The sequence below is a fragment of the Tachysurus vachellii genome, chromosome 14 (assembly GCF_030014155.1).
Source record: "Tachysurus vachellii isolate PV-2020 chromosome 14, HZAU_Pvac_v1, whole genome shotgun sequence".
In the NCBI taxonomy this organism is placed as follows: Eukaryota; Metazoa; Chordata; class Actinopteri; order Siluriformes; family Bagridae; genus Tachysurus; species Tachysurus vachellii.
In genome coordinates this window covers 17410068-17427745 of record NC_083473.1, presented here as the reverse complement: position 1 = coordinate 17427745, position 17678 = coordinate 17410068, and the positions used below count along the sequence as shown (strand labels likewise).

Genomic DNA, 17678 nt, shown 5'->3' with positions numbered 1-17678 from the left:
TTGAAAATGAACAGAACATAAAAGCTTATGTTTTACAAGGAGTAGAAAGAAATATGTTGAGAAAGAAATAAAACGTTGTGATTCTTCCTAGTAAAGAAGGAAGCAATTAAATAAACGCTAGCAATAAAATGAAAGAAAAGTAAAGCAGAAAGTTTTTGGCCGTAGTGCACAGGTCCGCCCTCTGTGTGTGTGTGTGTGTGTGTGTGTGTGTGTGTGTGTGTGTGTGTGTGTAAGGGGCTGATGCAGGCAGTGGGCCGGGCCTGGGGCCAGCTGAAGTCCATCTGTAGCACTGCTTCACTCTTCCTCCACCTTTAATATGATTGATCAGCGAATGGAAAAGCAGAGGAACAGGACAGGAGCGCGGAGAGATCTTCACCTTTTACATTGAACCTGTCTTCCATTTCTCTCCTGATTGAATTTAAACTCAAGCGAGCTTGATGTGAGCAAGGCAGGGGGAAAGCAAGCAAGCAAAAAAAAAAAATCACTTCTTTTTCCCTTTTCTCACCCTCACAGTGCACTTCTCCACTACATCACCTTTAAATTTTTTGTTGTTGTTGTTGCTTTTTCTTTTTTTTCTTTTTTTTCATTTTCTGGTACCTCCTTGGATACTTTGGCTTACAGCACGGCTTCACCTGGGCACCTTTTCCTGAAGTCTCACCAAACAACACCAAGAGTTTCTTCTGCCAACTTTAACGCACGTCAGGGCAAAAACCCAGAAAAGAACAGAAAAGAAAAATCCATCGACAGGGAAAAAGCGAAAAAAAAAAGTTTTTGTCTCCTATCGCGTAAAGAAGCGTTAAAGTTACACAATGAGTCTCAAATCAGATTCTGAGCCGAACAACAATGTATCATTAGAGGAGGAGGTAAGGGACAAACTACTCTTTAAAGTTTGTGTGTTTCTGCTGGACGGAGCTGATAAAGATGTCCGAACTTTGGGGAAAGTTTTACTTCCTCTTTTTTTTTCTTTTGTAGTTTTAATGTAGCCCACTTTTAGTAATATATAGAAACTTTTTTCTGTTTTCTAATTTATTAAGAATGTCGACATCCAGCGTGCAGGGATGTGGCTCTTGAACGCAGCACAGGTGTGAGAGAGGCTTCATGGTGCCAGTTTTGTTGTTCAGATTTGTTTTGTTTTTACTTATTTGATGGAAGAATGCGAGCTGGAAAGGAAATGGTTGGCTGTGTAGTTAGTTGATGATTGATCTTTAGTCTGATGGTGTAAAGTTGATCATCTCGAGTTAGCTCTGTTTCATAGTGACTGCTATTGAACACTGTTTAAAATTCATGACTCAATGAGGGGGAAAAATACTTTATTTGAGCATAAATTAGATTATGTTCTCACTCTTAGGAGCACATCTTCTCTTAGAAGTACTACAAGTATTAATCTAATAAATGAAAAGTTTTAATTGTGGTCCTTAACTTCAATTTATAAACCTTAAATCAGATTTAAGGCTATTTAAAAGCTAAAAGAGGTCCTTGAGGGAACCGTAATTGACAATGAAATAGTATAGTTTAGTCCCCGGTTTAAGCATTTACATGGTTTCACTTTCATTAAAATGCAGTTTATAATGCTGTATTATTGTATCTCTACATTTTAATAATATTAATAATTTCCTGATGGCTTTGATTAAGCATCTTCCTTAACTGACCCAGCTCATTGAGTAATAACTAATTTAACGTTACTCTGAACAGCAAATATGTTTAAAAGATATAGCATGTGTGAGCGGTGTTAAGCTGAATGTCTGTTAGCTCATAGTCAACTGTGCTTAGGGTTCAAATGCTCATTGACAGTAAAGCTGCAAATAACATGGCTGAAGGTACTGAAACCTTGTCCAGTCTTCCTGTCAACTTTGGCCCTGCACTGGAGGGGGGGATTTCCTGCTACATTTCTGCTGTTTTAGTTTTTCCATTATTTTGTAGGAGACCAAACGCCACCAGTGTCTCTCCAGGACTGCAGTCTGTCTTTTTTTTTTTTTTTTTTAAAAAAACCTGTGGATCAAGGCACCTTGTAGCTACACGACGATTATATTGCACTGCATTTTATACTGGTCATAAACTCAATTTGTCTTGGATTAACAGTTGATCTGTTGTACTTTTTCTTGTTCCTGTACAGTTCTGCAGTTTTGGTTTGTCATCATGGTTCTAGGTAGAAATGATCCTTAGTATCTGTGGAGTTATTTTGTAGAGTTAGTTTTTTATGGTGAAGATATTGTGGTGCTAGAGCTCTGCTAAAATCAGGCCAGATGCTGCATGCTCTCCTCCAAGTCTCACAAGTGTGTTCTGGCTGTAACAGGTGTGTGACTTGTTTTTGAGTCTTGAAGTGGAGAAGACGTGGAATTATGAACATGAAGCAATACGTTTGTCGTGATTCATTCATTTATCCAGCAGTTTCTGCAGTCGTTAAGCTTTTTTTTCGTTCATTGTCACAAAACGTATTGCTCAACTTTTACAGTGGATTCCATTTGAAAAAGGTCAGAAATACTAGAGATGGCTTTAACCTTTGTGTCCAGTGTTTGTTGGCTCACTCGCGCTGACTCACTTTGAGAACATCCCTGCCTTGGTCCAGGCTTTAGTGTCCTCTCAAATGAAGGAAATGATGACTTTGTTCCAGTGCGTCCTGTATGTGGCGGAAATGATGCATTTCCAAATGTGAGGCTTGAGCTGAATTGTCAGGCTTGAAATGTGTGGGTTTTTTTTTTTTGAGCAAACTAATTTCCACCAATATCTTTGTAAAGCTAAAGGTAATATATGGATGGACTCCAGCAGTCAACACTGTGTTTTTGTGTTTTATTTCCTCCCCTCTCAAGGCAAGATTAAGAAAGAAACCTATAAAATATTCGTGCTCAAGTATGTGTACAGTATTTTATTTATTTTTTTTTTAATATCTGGCACAAGTGCGCGCCACCGTTCCTGTTTTTTATGTATACTTTTCACAAATGTGTATAAATCAACATTTTTCTTTTGTGCTCAGTAGATTTCCCACTGAGCCTCTTTTATAGCCTTTCCAATCACTATTTCACTATTTGCTTCATCTGATTCATTTTGTAGTGAAATTAGACTTTTCTGCCTTCCACTGTATTGAAGCAGAATTTCTTTTTCGTTCCCCGTAGAGAGATTCTTGCATCCACAAAACACTTTTTCACGCTCGGTTCGCTCACTCACACTTGGTAGCCGTTCGCACACTTAATGTCTTCACTTAACTAACACAGTTTCTCATGATTTCAGTGTACAGTCAATCTTAAATACTGAACAAAAGCTGCAGAAAATGGAGAGAGTTTCTGAGAAAATAGGAAGGGAAAAGTTGCAAGCGGGCAGGACTGAAGGTAGTTTAAAACTTGATTAATAAACAGTATATTTTATATTTTTTCAGGTACTGGTACTGTTCCACAAAATCAAATTCACAGTGAAAGCACACTTCAAGACTCTTATTAGCCCATTGCATACTCAAACATAAAGGATTAATTTGCATGTGTGTGTTCTGTGAATACTGAGGCATTTTCATTTTCTAGGTACGAACACTTTTTGTCAGTGGTCTGCCTGTAGACATCAAGCCAAGGGAGTTGTACCTGCTGTTCAGGCCGTTCAAGGTATTCAAAAAACTGAGTGCTCTGAAGTAACATGCTTCTTCTTCTCTGGAATATTTCATGATGTATATTTAAGGGTCTGTCTGTGTGTATCAGCTATATTTATGTATAGTCTGTCAGTTAACAGACTATATTCTGTAAAGAGTCATGTTTACCCAAAAATATAATTGTGTTTCTGATTTATTTTAATTTTTTTCAGGGATATGAAGGCTCACTTATAAAACTAACTTCGAAGCAGGTATTATTTGTGAATTACTGTGTAAATATTAAATGGAAGGATTCTACATGATTAATTCATCAATCTAAACCTCCGTCTTTCTCTCTCAGCCCGTTGGCTTTGTTACCTTTGACAGCAGGTCTGGAGCCGAAGCAGCTAAAAACGCATTAAATGTAAGTAACCGTTCAGTCGTCTGTAAGTAAATGTGTGTGGCAGTGAATACTGAATTATTGATTCAGCTCCCCAGCTTGTGCACCATATCTCGCATCTTAAAGTTTGACTCAATGACTCAATGCCTTTCGTGCCTAAATAAGTTTGCTTCGTTTTCAGTCCCTAAAAGTGGAAAGTTCCATGACGTCACTGGGTTGTTGGCTTAGATTTAAAAGCCCTCAGTGCTGTCAAAATACAGCAGATGTCTTCTGTATCTGTTAAGCTTGAAAAGGGCACATCGTCTCACAGTCTCTGATACCTCATAACTTAATCACTGCCGTGGCCCTAAACAAACTGATCAATCTGCTATTTTCACATGGTTCTGCAGCCAGAATAAAAATGACTGTTACTGTTAACATTCTGCTTTTCTAGCAATTATTAGCAAATGGTTATGGTTTGAACCACACTGCTTTCACTCTTCATTAGTGTGGCCCTGAGATCACACTCACTATGCACTGACCCTCAAACCCTTTTGGTCTGCTACACTGTCCTGTATTTTTTTTTATTTTTTTTAAATAAAATAAGGGGATTCGCTTTGACCCGGAGAACCCCCAGACACTGCGTCTGGAGTTTGCTAAGGCTAACACCAAGATGGCAAAGAGTAAGCTGATGGGCACACCGAATCCCTCAAGCCTGCACCCAGCTCTCGGGGCTCACTTTATTGCACGTGATCCATGTGAGTATGCCAGTCTGGCTTTAAATGCACACTTGTGCACATTTTTCTTCAACATTCTGCCAGAGCTCCATCATGCTAAGCGTACAATGCTATTTAGATATGAACAGAAGCAACTGATTTTTCTTTTTGTTAGGATTGATTTAATATTTGGGATTGATTTTGATATTTAGGTTTGTGCTTTGCATTTATTATATAGGCAGACATTATTTTAGTTACAGTTTGTGTAAGAGTTTTTGTGTAAAAGATAAAAAATTGAGCTTGATAGTTTTTAAAGAAAACAATATCAGTACTGCCTGATCCTCAGTTGCAGAAAAAGTGATGGTCATCTCCAGTGTGAGTTGTTGTGTGTAAAACAGTTCACAGGTTCATTTGATATGTACTGTATAAAGGGGAATTTCTTTTAATTCTGTTAATTTCTCCATTCCTCCTTTGTGGAGGAAAAATAACGAGATGTAGATGGTGCTCACTTCAGATTGCGTGAGACTGGCTGTTCCTAATGTTTGTTGTTTTACTTAGATGATCTAACTGGTGCTGCACTGATCCCAGCATCCCCAGAGGCATGGACACCGTATCCCCTCTACGCCACTGAGCTAACCCCTGGCCTGCCACACACCGCCTTCACCTACCCTGCAGCCGCTGCAGCTGCCGCTGCCCTGCATGCCCAGGTGAGGGAGCAAACAGTGTGTTCCTGTTCTTTTCCTTACAACCACATGCTGTACATGTATTGATGAGCCTGTACACCAGCTGCCCCTTTAGTTTGAACAGGTCTTATTTCTTACTAAAACATCATGCATCATTGACCGAGGAACAAAGGAACGAATGAGCAGATCTACTCTCATAGAGCGACGTCTTCTGGAAGCTTTCTCCATTCGAATGAGGCTTGATCAATCTCTGCCTCGTTCCAAACAGACTCATGTATATTACACTTCTGCTGTGAAGATCAGTGTCACTGTTCCAACTTCATAATAATATCACTGATTTCAGTGTTGTCTGTTAGCAGTCCTCTGAGAGTGAGTAACGTTCCTTCTTTCCCAATATATCTCTCAAGGAAAAAAAATTCTCCATTTGCCAGTGTTGCTAAGGGTTTCACAACAGAGAAAATCTGTTTTTAATTGTGTCTCCGCTTGGATTATACATTGGTTGTTGAGTGAATCTGTGGCCCGGTGGGGGCCAGTTAAACATTAGCCAAAAGGCATGTTTGGATTTTTTACAAGCTACTAAAACAGAAAGAAGCTGTGATGACTTTTGTTCTACATACAAATACAGCTTTCAGTCTATATACTACATTGTAGTGCAGCCACAGAATTGTTTTTTATAACACTGAGCTTCAATAAAATATTTTTTTAAATTTTTTTTCCTCATTTTAAAGATCATGTCACTTATGTATTTTATTATTTAATTATCAAATTAATGAAATGGTATCTGAGCCAGAAAAACTGATTTTACAATCCTGCTTAAGACTCTGTTTTAATATTTAATGCTGTTCACTGCCATGTGTAATTGAATGTGACTGGTGTAGCAGATTCGTTCAGTCTGGACTGATCGGGTTTATTGATTAAACAGGCAAATTGTGCCTTCTGTTGCAATGACAACATGGCAATGTACAGTAGAAGTAAGGTCACAAAGTGGTTTTGTCAAATCTCACTTAAACCTGGCTGCTCCATCATTCTTATTTAGAAACTGTTCTACAACCCTGCAGTGTTTTTCTTTATTTTAAGCACAAATTATTGCCTTTAGTGGATGTTTGATCATTTAACCTGCGTTTGGACACAGCGAGTGGTCTGGTGTGAGTGCTGATGTATTGTGAAAGGCCTTGACCTCTGAGGGCAGGGGCTAGGGGAGTTGGAGACTAAAGAAGATTGGTAGTTAGTCTAATCTGTTGCTAAAATCACATGGACAGGTTAAAGCTAAACATATCACAAAGCTCTGACTTGAGGGGGGAATAAAAATGTACAGCTATATTGATCCAAAGTCTAAACCTTCACTGCAAGGTTAAATAGTTTTCAGGGTCAAGAGTGTTCACTAAATGAAGTCTAGTTTAGAATGACTTCCTGATGCATTTTTAATGCTTTTGTGTGAAGGTGCCGTCATTTTAACTTTGTATAAGGAAGGACACAATCTTTGCTAAACTCGGATAAGAACAAGTTACTCTGATCCTGTTGTAGTCTGCCTAGTGACTGTGGTATCACTGGTTAGGTTTCGGTGTGTTTCACGGGATGGAAAATACAGTAGTCAAGATTTAAAGTGGAATAAAAAAGTTCATAAATTTGTCCTAAAACAAGAACGGATATTGTTCAAAATTCATGTATAAGTCTGCAATTAATCAGTGGAATTTCATGCCTCATGACTTTTGATGGTGCCCAGACATGATTGATTGGCACAAGCTGGCTTGTCACATATTCTTGAAGACCAGAGTGCACCAAAAAAAACTTGGTTGTTCGGTACTTCTGTGATTCACCTAAAGTCACAATGGACTGGAAATGCCTCTTGCACGTTATTGCCTGCAGTGCAGTACTGTACTGTAATCGCTCTGTGTGGATCATCAGGGCTTGAAGCTGGACCCAAAACAGGAAAGAGAGCTTTTTCCATTTCAGCAAAACAAGATGTTATTTCACATGTTACAGCAGATCAAACATTGTTCATAATGTTAAACAAACATGAATTGCATGGTTTAACAAGTACGACAAACAAGTTAACAAGTCAGAAACAACAAACATTATGCATTGAGACAACCAGCCAGTAGTCAGTGTTACCACTTCTGACAGCCTCGCATTGCCTGTGCATGCTTGAGATGAGTTTTTAGATATTCTGTTGAGGGATGGCTTCCCATTCCTCCAGCAACACTGTTTGCAGCTTCACACGGGTTCCTGAAGGAAATGACAGTTTGAGATGTTCTCACTGCATCTGCAGCTTCACGCTGAGTCATGCCTCCTGGCAGCATTCCAATGGCCCCGTTGAGGTCAGAATCCTGCAATCTTACTAAGCGTGGCATTTTCAATGCTTTCTGACCTCAAGTGAAGCTTTCAGAGCCTTAAATGATGACCAGTTCCCAATGACTGACACCTGTGACCGGTCAATTGGTAACTAAAGACAATCATGCCTAGAGACCATCAAAACCATGAATGATGACATTTCATTAATGACAGCATTGACTAATAATAAACCTGCATGAATTGTGAAAACACATTTTGGTTTTAGGATAACTTTGATGGAAGGTTTTGATCCATTTCAAATGTTGACTAGTGTATATAGCAAGCTTGTGGATTTTCCTATCTTTGGTGAGGATCAGTTGCAGTAAAGCTACGTGCACATAAGTCTCCATTTGCCAGTAAGCGCTCCTACTACTGGTTGCCATAGTAACAGCATTTTTCCATGGGTGGAACAACTAGCGTTCGAAATCTGTTTTCTTACAGATAAATTGAAACATTCCGGAGGAAGATTTGGTGTTTGTGTAAAAGAAAATTAAAAAAAGAATTTAGTGTAGTTTGTTTGCATCATACAAGATGAAGGAGAAGCAGTGTCCACTCTACAGCATATCACATGATTTCTACTGTTCACTTACAATTTACCAATTAATCGCCCAGTATCTGCATAAACTTCAACTTGGTGACCACTAGCTCTCCTTAAAAAATGAATGACATGACCGTCTAGCACCACAACTATCACTGAGAGTCGCTGTGCATCTGAACGTAACATAAGAGCGAACCAGATGAAAGATGTTGAGTCTAGTGAATGATTTGCTAACAATAGTGTTGACCTAAGATTTAGTTTAAAAATGAGTTTGATTAATGTCTACAAAACAAACTCAATACTGTGTCCTGAATTTATAATAAAGAAAATAGAGGTCATTTGTGACCTAATTTAACACAATATTGATATTATCCTCTTATGTTTTTTCTTTATCCCACACCAGTGTCCACTGTATCCCACAAGCAAAATATAGATATGTTTAGAACTGACCAGCTCAGGTCCACTGGCCTCTAAAGGGATGTCATTTTCAACCACTGCATTTGAAAGAGTGTACCCAAAAAAAAAAACATTATGCCTCCATGTTACTCTTTTGTTATCCTGTTTTGTTAACAGTGACTAGTGACGTAGTCATTGAATTAAGTAAAATGTCTGGATATTGATTAAACTAAAGCAAGTACCTGTGTATAAATATGAATTATTGATTTAAAGGTATGGAATGATGCTTTGTGACACATCTCATCAACATACTTTTCAGAGCATACTAGCAATGTCTTCTCGTGAAACTATTCTTATTTTATATTAGCTTTTAACCTAGAACTAATGGTAAATATAAACACGTAAATATAAATGTGTGTGTGAGAGAGAGACACACAAATATTGACTACCCACTGTTTTCTTTTCCAAAAAACCCACATCACCACTTAGATTTATTAAAATGTGTGATCTTTCTGGGCTCTGAGCTGCTGTTCTTTCTCACAGATGCGCTGGTACCCCTCGCCCTCTGACACTACGCAGCCAGGATGGAAATCCCGTCAATTCTGTTAATTGTAGAAGAGTAAGTATCTCTAAATCTGCTGAGCTTTGGATTTGATTTTGTGACTGTGTGAACATGGACTTGTTTGTGTTTCTCTTGGTTCACTACACTCTCTCTCTCTCTCTCTCTCTCTCTCTCTCTCTCTCTCTCTCTCTCTCTCTCTGTGTGTGTGTGCTGTTTAGTACATGCAGGTTCGTCCCTCCATCCCTCAGCCCCTCTCAGTAATGTGTGCTGGGATCAACATTTAATACTGTCAGGTATATTATCAACAGCAGCAACAAAATAGTGTATAAATGGATCGTATAAATCGATTCTGGAAAAAACTCTTCACCGAAGGACCCTGAGCATAAATAAAACCGAATGTTGTGTACAGCTGAGGCCTCATGGGCTAATGGTACAGTCTCTACTATTCAAAGCCACACCTGTGACGAGCCAATCATGTGCAAGTTGAAATGTTCTTGCTGCTCTCTGTTGGTTGTGTGTGTTTGGGGGGGAAAGGGGATAATCATTATGCATGTTGAAGTATATCATATGGCATGAAATGTAGAATGCAAAGTTGTCAGGTTTGGTTTGTTTTGTTTTTCCCCCTCCTTGTGTTTCCTCCATTTGGTCGCGCTCTTTAGCGTTCTCGCTTCTGTGAAGATCTTGTTTGACACACCTGATGTTACCTGCAAGGTAGAGGTCTACATCTTGTTACTATCGAGTCTCCTTTTGTTTTGTTTTTTGTTTTTTTTGTTTTTGTTAAACAAATTCCACATGCACTGGGTTAAATAATTTTTTTTTTATTCTTTATGATTGTGACTGTAAAATTGTCCATTATGGACTAATCCTTCTAAGAAGCTTCTCTTCGAGACCTCATATCCATCGCCCCTGCTCTGGTATCTGTGCTTGTTAGAGTATATTTGAACAACAAAAAAAAAGTACAAGTATTTTTGTACATTTGTGTAATGAATATTTATGCATTTTTGTGAAATTAAATAAGTATATCTGTATAAGATGTTAAGTCTTGACTTGATATTTTGATCTTTTTGTCTCTATCTTGTTTTGAAGTAGATATGTGCAATTTTTTTTTGTGTGTGTGTGTAATACTGACCTACTCAGACTGTGGCAGAACTGAATTTAATGAATGAAATGGCCTGCTAACATGATGTTTAAAAAGAATGAGTATAATAATTATTAAAAAAAAAAAAGTGGAACTTTTTTTTTTTTTCTTTTTTTTTTTTGTCCAGTATGTGAGACTGGATAATAAACAGCTTGATCTGAATCATCTTTCTGGATTTCTTTATAATGTAGAAAATTATGCTGTATTCCTCTTAAGGTCAAAGACTGAGCTCAAAGCCAGAAATACATACATGAAAAAAATTATTCTCGTTCATTTTCCATTTTAGGTCACACTCTGCTCACTTATATAATGAGACTTTTTTCTGAAATCTCCCTTGACTTCCTTTTGGGGCGTTGTTCTTAGACCTGCTCTTTTTACGCTTTTACCTTCATTTAAGCTTCTCAAAATCTGAATACAGTTTATCTTCCCCTAAACTTCTGCATACAGATTCTTTGAAGATTGAGTCAGGAAGACATTATACAGTCAAATACACTAGACATGAAGGAGCTATTTTTACTCTCTAGTTGTAGGAATTCTCTAGGATTGATCACAGGACAATTGAGAGCTGAGAGGAAGTAGCTGGGCTGAGCTGGCTGGAGCACTTGCTCAAAAATGTCAGACGGAGGAATTGTATGTAGATGCACTATATCACTAATGATAGACGTCTCTGTTGTTGAGAGAACTGGAAAATCACAGGATGTTTGAGTCACGAAGGTGTATGCATACTTGCATAATGTTTAGAGTGCAGATATGTGCTCACTTTGAGAGAGAGAGAGAGACCCTACTGAAGAAGTGTTATGGCCCACTTTACTGTTTGGATTCAGTCTGGAGGAGTTATTTTATAATGTTTACAAGTGTTTCTAACCTTAATACTGAATTCATTAAAATAAATCTACTATAGACCTACAGTACTGTACATTTAGGGCATAAGTTTGAAAACTGTTAGCAGGAATTATAGCACTATTTTTTTTTTTTAAAAATACATATGTGCAAGTTCAAATATTTCAGGAAGAGGTAGGTCTTCATGCAGGTGGAAAAACAAGTCACTCTACTGCATTTTGGATAATTTAAAGAGGGTGAATTGCGGCTGCAGTCAAGTTTTCAAACACCTGAGCAGACTGTGTGGATGAAAACAACCAAACCCTTCTGCTATTTTACAGAAGCAGCATGCACATAGCAACATGTGAGGAAAAGGACAGTTGATTAGACCTTTTAACAAGTCTAACTACTTGTTTTTACATTTTGGTTCTGCCCTCAGTTAGGGTAAAGCTGCTCTCAATCTTCATATTTGCCCTAAAATTAATTAGCTTGTAGTTTAAAGAGGCAAGGCTTATTTGGGTCTTCAATACCATAGCATGTCACTTTTCACTTGGACGTTACACTTTATATAGACTGTGTGTGTGTGTGTGAGAGAGAGAGAGAGAGAGAGAGAGTTTTTGATGTGAATCATTCTTCTGAACAAGCAATTTTTTGACCAACTCACAAATGGTAAATAAACTGACTTGACTCTCTTGACTCTTGAGCTCAGCCATACATCCGGCTTGTGAACATGCACAAAATGGTGAAGGAAATTTAACACATTTATGTCAATAATCATAATTCTAAAATCTAATCACATCACTATGGCATTTGTGATTTACATGGGCTAGTAATTTTTATATGGATTACTGCATACTGCTTAACGCTTAATAGGAACTGGTCACTAGCTAGCTCACGTATTGTAGTGACCAGTTTAGCCATCCTTTTGGACAAAAGAGCACCTATTACAGAGCCGTTTGTGTGTGGGAAGCAGCTGGTTGATCTGCTCACTGTCAGTCCAGATTAATTTAAACTCACAACTGCTCTCATTAACACCCCAAACACACATACACTGTATTGTGTGTAGTTGCTTTGTGTCAGGCCACGGCAACATCTGACGTAACCAATTGTTATAAAAATTGCCAAACATTAACAAACAAACAAACATTTTGAGAGGAATCTCAAGCTACTTAACAATTTGGCTAAATATTCCTGAGAGGTCATGGTGCTGTGGCTAAGAGAATTTTCACTTTATTTTGAACTCATCTAACTAAATATATGGGAAGAAAACTGAACGAAGAGGAAAATGAAAATTTCATAGAATTTATTTGGTTATATTTTAGATGTGCTAACTTGTTACGAGGATGAAGTTTAACAGTTTTATCCACTTTTTTAATCAAAAATTGAATTAAATTAAAAAGACCATCTGATATAAGCCAAAGGATCAGTATTTCCCTATTTCTCTGTATCTCTGTATTCTCATATTAAACAATTCTAATATCATAACAGTATTATAAAATATCTGTACATCAAATTCGAGGTTTGCACAGAATATTTTATTTTTAATACTAACTTATGTACAAAATATATAAAATACGTCATATAAACCACAGTGAACATAAACAAGATAAAGTGTCGCACCCATGTTTTCATTTCAAGAACACTTTAGCATTTAAGTCGCGCCTCTGGCTCAATTAGTCAATAAATATCGCCATCTAGCGGCGATGTATTAGAAGTTTCCGTGTTGTCACTCTGTAACTTAAGTGAAGGTGCTGCTGTTCGACTAGGAATAACGTCAGGCGTACATAGTTCCGTTTGCTTTACGTTCCTCTTATTTACATCCCATTAAAACGATTCGAGTTTATATATAGCAGAATGTCGGTAGTCTGTTATATATATAGTCTTTACACGACTTTAAAACACAAATAAGACGAATGTCCAGAAGGTTTATATACTCTTGGTGAGATTAAAATGTGCAGAAAGATCGCTTTCTAAAGATCCAAATTAAAATATCTGTTGTCTTTTTAATTCGACAATCTATGTAGCATAAACAAATATTATCCTGTATATTCTAGACAGATTGCTACGATTTGTTTACACTTTACATTTCTAATGGATGGTTTTAGGAAATCGCTTGTTTTTTCGCAGTCCCGGTGCTGGCGACATCTGGAGGCCAACTGCTGAACTGCTACCCGGTCTTTGTTTAAATCTCTAAACTTCACCAGTTTTGTGTATGCGTGTGTGTGTGTGTTTTTTAATAGCCAAATGTCTAATTTCTTTCTATTTCTACTTTTTGTATTAAACAACCTCTATAGGTGTGTATCTGAGAGCAGGGTAAAATACTCAGATATGCTGGGATACAGGTGTAATAAGACCAAGTTGGGACCCTGAATGTTTTGTGAACTGTGTAGGACGAGTTTTCTCTTGTTATTTATTTATTTATTTATTTATTTAGGTAGTTAGTTAGTTAGTTAATTAGTTAGTTAGTTATTTTTGCACTATGTAGCAGAGATGGGGGACTCGAGTCATATGACTTGACTCGAGTCGGACTTAAGTCGCACAGTTGAGACTTGAGACTTGCTTGACAAATATTAAAAAAAGACTCGACTTGACTTTGACTTGACATTCATGACTTGAGACTTGACTCGGACTTGAGTTAAATGACTCGAAATAACTTGTTTTTTTTGTTTTTGTTTTATCTTTTTTGTCTATTTTGTTTTTAAATCTGTTTTTAAACGCACGCAAGTGCGTAATATAACCACGTGACGCAGCAGGCACGCAGAGGGAGCGCGCGCACTAACTAATAAACCTTAACAGCCGTGACGACACATGGAAGGCGCTACACCAAAAATAATTAAGTTCAGGTACCGGGATTTTGTGCAAGATGAGAAGAGAAGAACAGCAGTATGCGACCACATCGCTCACAATTGAATGACAAAGTTCTATCAAATTAATTTTTTTGCAAGCGCCATGTAGTGTAAATGGTTGGTCACTGTTTATGTGGAAATGTCAGCTTTTTTCCAATAGCACTTATAATTGGTCTTCAGTGTTAGGCTTTGAGTGAAAAGCGTATGGACCGTTTATGGGGATGTACATATATATAAAAAACATAAATATAAAAATAAAAAACCTCAGAGTTGCAAGCACAGCAAAATTCTTGTCTCGCATGCACACACATTCAATTTAAAGGGATAGTTCACCCCAAAATAAAATTTTTTTTTTTATAATTTTCTCACCCTCATGATGTTACAAACCTGTATAATTTTCTTTGTTTAGATGAACACGGAGGAAGATATTTTAAGGAATGTTTGTAACCAAACCATTCATGAGTCCCATTCACTTCTATAGTATTATTTTTTCCAACTATGGAAGTGAATGGGGCTCATGAATGGTTCATTCCTCAAAATATCTACATGTGTGTTCATCAAAACAAAGAAAATTATACAGGTTTGTAACATCATGAGGGTGAGAAAAAGATGACAGAATTTTCATTTTTAGGTGAACTATCCCTTTAATTAATAAATTACCCTCACTCCAATCATCTCTCTCTCTCTCTCTCTCTCTCTCTCTCTCTCTCTCTCTCTCTCTCTCTCTCTCTCTCTCTCTCCAATAGTTAATTCACTTCAAGGTTTGTGGGATTCAATAATTTACGTTTTTTGGTTGACGTGATTGATTGTTGTTATTCTGTTGTTAAAAAGGAAGGATCTAATTTAAGGATGTGTTCATGTCCCATTAAAAGGGAATACCTGTTCAAAAATGCCATTTGGTTGCAAAGTAACCATTGTACTTTTTTATATATACTTTTCCATGGTCTTCTGCAATGTTTGAGGCATACTGAATATTTTCATGCTTTTATGTTGGCCTTATTTCAGTTACATTTACATCTTAGGCTTTGTAGTTTTGATTTTTATTCATTTTTAGATTTTTATTGTATTTACAACTCACCTGTATGTGGACACCTTTTAAAAATAAATGCATATAATCATTTTTGTTGCAAATAAAACTATCATAGTCCATAAATACTGTAGATTTAACTTTGTTTAATATATACATTTAGTTAAATCATCAAACATCTGTATGACTTGCCAGTGACTTGCTTGACTCAAGCTACGACTTGACTTGACTTGCTTGACATAAAGCAGTGACTTGACTTGACTTGACTTGACTCTCACAAAAAATGACTCGGACTTGCTTGAGACTTGAAGGTTAAGACTTGAGACTTACTTGTGACTTGCACATGTGTGACTTACTCCCACCTCTGCTATGTAGTCTTGATGTGTATATTTGGAACCCAGGTATGTGTACTGATTTTAAACAGACACTGTAAAAGGGAAAAGTCGCTTAATTTCATTGATAAGTTATTTTAGTTTTTTCAATTATAGGATAGAATGACGGTGGAGGGGGACAGGGGATGATGGTCACGTGACCTGTGTGCGTGCGTGCGTGTGTGTGTGTTTGTGTATTGTAGCTGAATCTCGGTGTATCTGTGTGTATATCTCTCTGTGTGCGTGCTTAAACCGCTGAAACTCGGTATATTTGTGTGTGTGTGTGTGTGTGTGTGTGTGAGGGAGAGAGAGAGAGAGAGAGAGAGAGAGAGATCGCACGCGAGAGCTTCCCTGCAGAAAGCGCAGTGATGTCTACCAGCTCAGCCTTTAACGATGAAAAAGGAGGCTCATCCACCGTGGCAGAGCCCGAGTATGGCCACGACCCGGCCAGCGGAGGGATCTTCTCCTCCGACTACAAGAGGTGAGGGATTCGTTTTCATGTTCAGCTTTTTATTATTATTATTTCTCATGATGATCCTGGAGGGGGTTGTGGAGTAGGAGGAGGTGCGAGATGATGGCGACTTCCTGCTGCCAGATTGACGATAATACCATGTTTACTGTGTTCAGTGATATGAAGAAACAAAAACACGAAATACAGAATAGGACCTTTGCTAAACCATTAAAAGCCATTTGTTGTGAGTTGGTGTTTCCGACCTGGGCCTGTTGTCGTGGATACACCGAGGCCCTGGGATTAGCATCTCCGTGATTTCACCTTAACGCGAGTACACGTCTGTTGTGTTCAGACCAGGGTTAAGTTAAATCCCTTCCAGTGTGTGTGTTGTGCAGCATTTCAGGACTGCAGAGTGGACAGCTCTCAGAGTCGATTCCGGGCCGCGTCCCAATCCCACACTGATCATACTACACACTATTCTCACAACACACCATTTCGCCATTTCATTCAGTCACTGCTCTAGGATAGAGTGCTACTCCATTCAGTGACGTTGTTTTGATATTAAAATTTAGAACTGCAGTATACCTTTGAGTTACCCTGTTGTCCTGCTATGGTAAAAATGTCCTGATGCATTCAAAGTTGTGAAAACTGCCCTGTAAATACCCAGCAGGGTTGTTCTGCCCTGTAAATGACCCGGCAGTCATTTCTGTTCTACAGTGTGGTTGTCCAGTGCAGTTTGGTAATTTTTTTGATCAGGGGACACCATCCTGCAGGACTGAAGCTGAGCATCTGCAACTAAAGTGCTTGTTTGTGTCCGGGTCTGAACACACACAGGAGCGATAGCTGTTCATTTTCCTGTGATTACAATTCAGGTTCAAACATTAAGAAACTGTGGGCTGTGGGTCAACATTGTCTTTTTATTAGTGGTTATTAGGATATAATAATGATAGAAAGAAGAACAAGAGGAGAAGTGTATTCATATAGTGCCTTTCTTATACCCAAGGTCACTGAGCAGACAAAAACACACAGAATACACACACATATTATTTGTATATGGGGACAAGAAAAAGAGATCTGATAGTGATAGGATTGCTGTTTTTCATTTCAAGTGTGTTTGATTTTATATTATTTACTCAAAAAATACAAGGAATATCATATGATGTCCTCAGTCACAGAATGTTGCAGTCAGGATGTCTTTACCTGGTTAAAGAACCTCTCAGGAAAGTCACTTAAATTTTGAAATGTATTTATATTTATTTGGTAAACATATTTATGTTAAATATAATAAAGTGGTGATTGTAGTGCTGGAGGATTTACAATGCTTTTATTGTATAGATAGTTAATATACATAAAGTATATTATGGGTAAATTAGCCTCAGAAACACCAAATAAACAATATTTATTAAATTTTCTACACTTTTAGCTGTGATAGTTCCTCTCCTTGCCAGGAGAGAGCACTGAATATCAAGCTTATGGTGCATATAGTGGCATATTTAATGAGCAGATTTTTTTTCCTGTTATTGGGATCTTTTTGTTTGTTATCAAAGGGTCACAACCCTGACAATCTCAAGCTCCTGTAGTCAGAATCTTGGGTTTAATGTGCCACATTCTCTCAAGTTCCTTTTGCAATCCCTGATATTGTAGCTGATCTTTCAGAGGAAGTTGCTATCAGTTGGGATTGTCACATTATTACTTCAGCTTGTAATGCCTCCTCCACTGAGTGCTGGGGTTTTATATATCATGTATTATGTATTATGTCAGTCTGTTTATCGGTCCATCCATCCATCCATCCATCCATCCATCCATCCACCAACCTACCCATCTGTCCACCCAGCCACCCACCCATCCATCCATCCATCCATCCATCTATC

The 17678-nt window shown here is 37.8% G+C and overlaps 3 protein-coding genes across 6 annotated transcripts in view; all 3 read left to right on the top strand.

The window, feature by feature from the left end:
- Positions 1–17678, top strand: part of tmem258 (transmembrane protein 258) — an 80152-nt gene that overhangs the window by 18702 nt on the left and 43772 nt on the right. The window lies entirely within an intron of this gene.
- rbpms2a (RNA binding protein, mRNA processing factor 2a) lies at positions 302–10186 on the top strand. Its single transcript, XM_060887562.1, has 8 exons — positions 302–863; positions 3510–3587; positions 3784–3822; positions 3912–3974; positions 4537–4687; positions 5204–5352; positions 9137–9212; positions 9374–10186. The coding sequence occupies exons 1-7, from the start codon at positions 810–812 to the stop codon at positions 9200–9202; spliced, it is 600 nt and encodes a 199-aa protein (XP_060743545.1). The 5' UTR covers positions 302–809; the 3' UTR covers positions 9203–9212; positions 9374–10186.
- The window catches only part of LOC132857187 (AP-3 complex subunit beta-2), a 40119-nt gene continuing 38080 nt past the window's right edge, over positions 15640–17678 (top strand). For all 4 annotated transcript variants that reach the window (XM_060887192.1, XM_060887190.1, XM_060887193.1 and 1 more), the window contains exon 1: positions 15640–15837. In XM_060887192.1, coding sequence (XP_060743175.1) covers positions 15725–15837 — 113 coding nt within the window. In that variant the 5' untranslated portion in view covers positions 15640–15724. The remainder of the gene's footprint in view (positions 15838–17678) is intronic.

Coding starts and splice junctions, on each gene's coding strand:
- rbpms2a (XM_060887562.1), top strand. CDS start 810: ATGAGTCTCAAATCAGATTCTGAGCCGAACAACAATGTATCATTAGAG. Junction 864..3,509: donor ATGTATCATTAGAGGAGGAG/GTAAGGGACAAA, acceptor TTCATTTTCTAG/GTACGAACACTTTTTGTCAG. Junction 3,588..3,783: donor TGCTGTTCAGGCCGTTCAAG/GTATTCAAAAAA, acceptor AATTTTTTTCAG/GGATATGAAGGCTCACTTAT.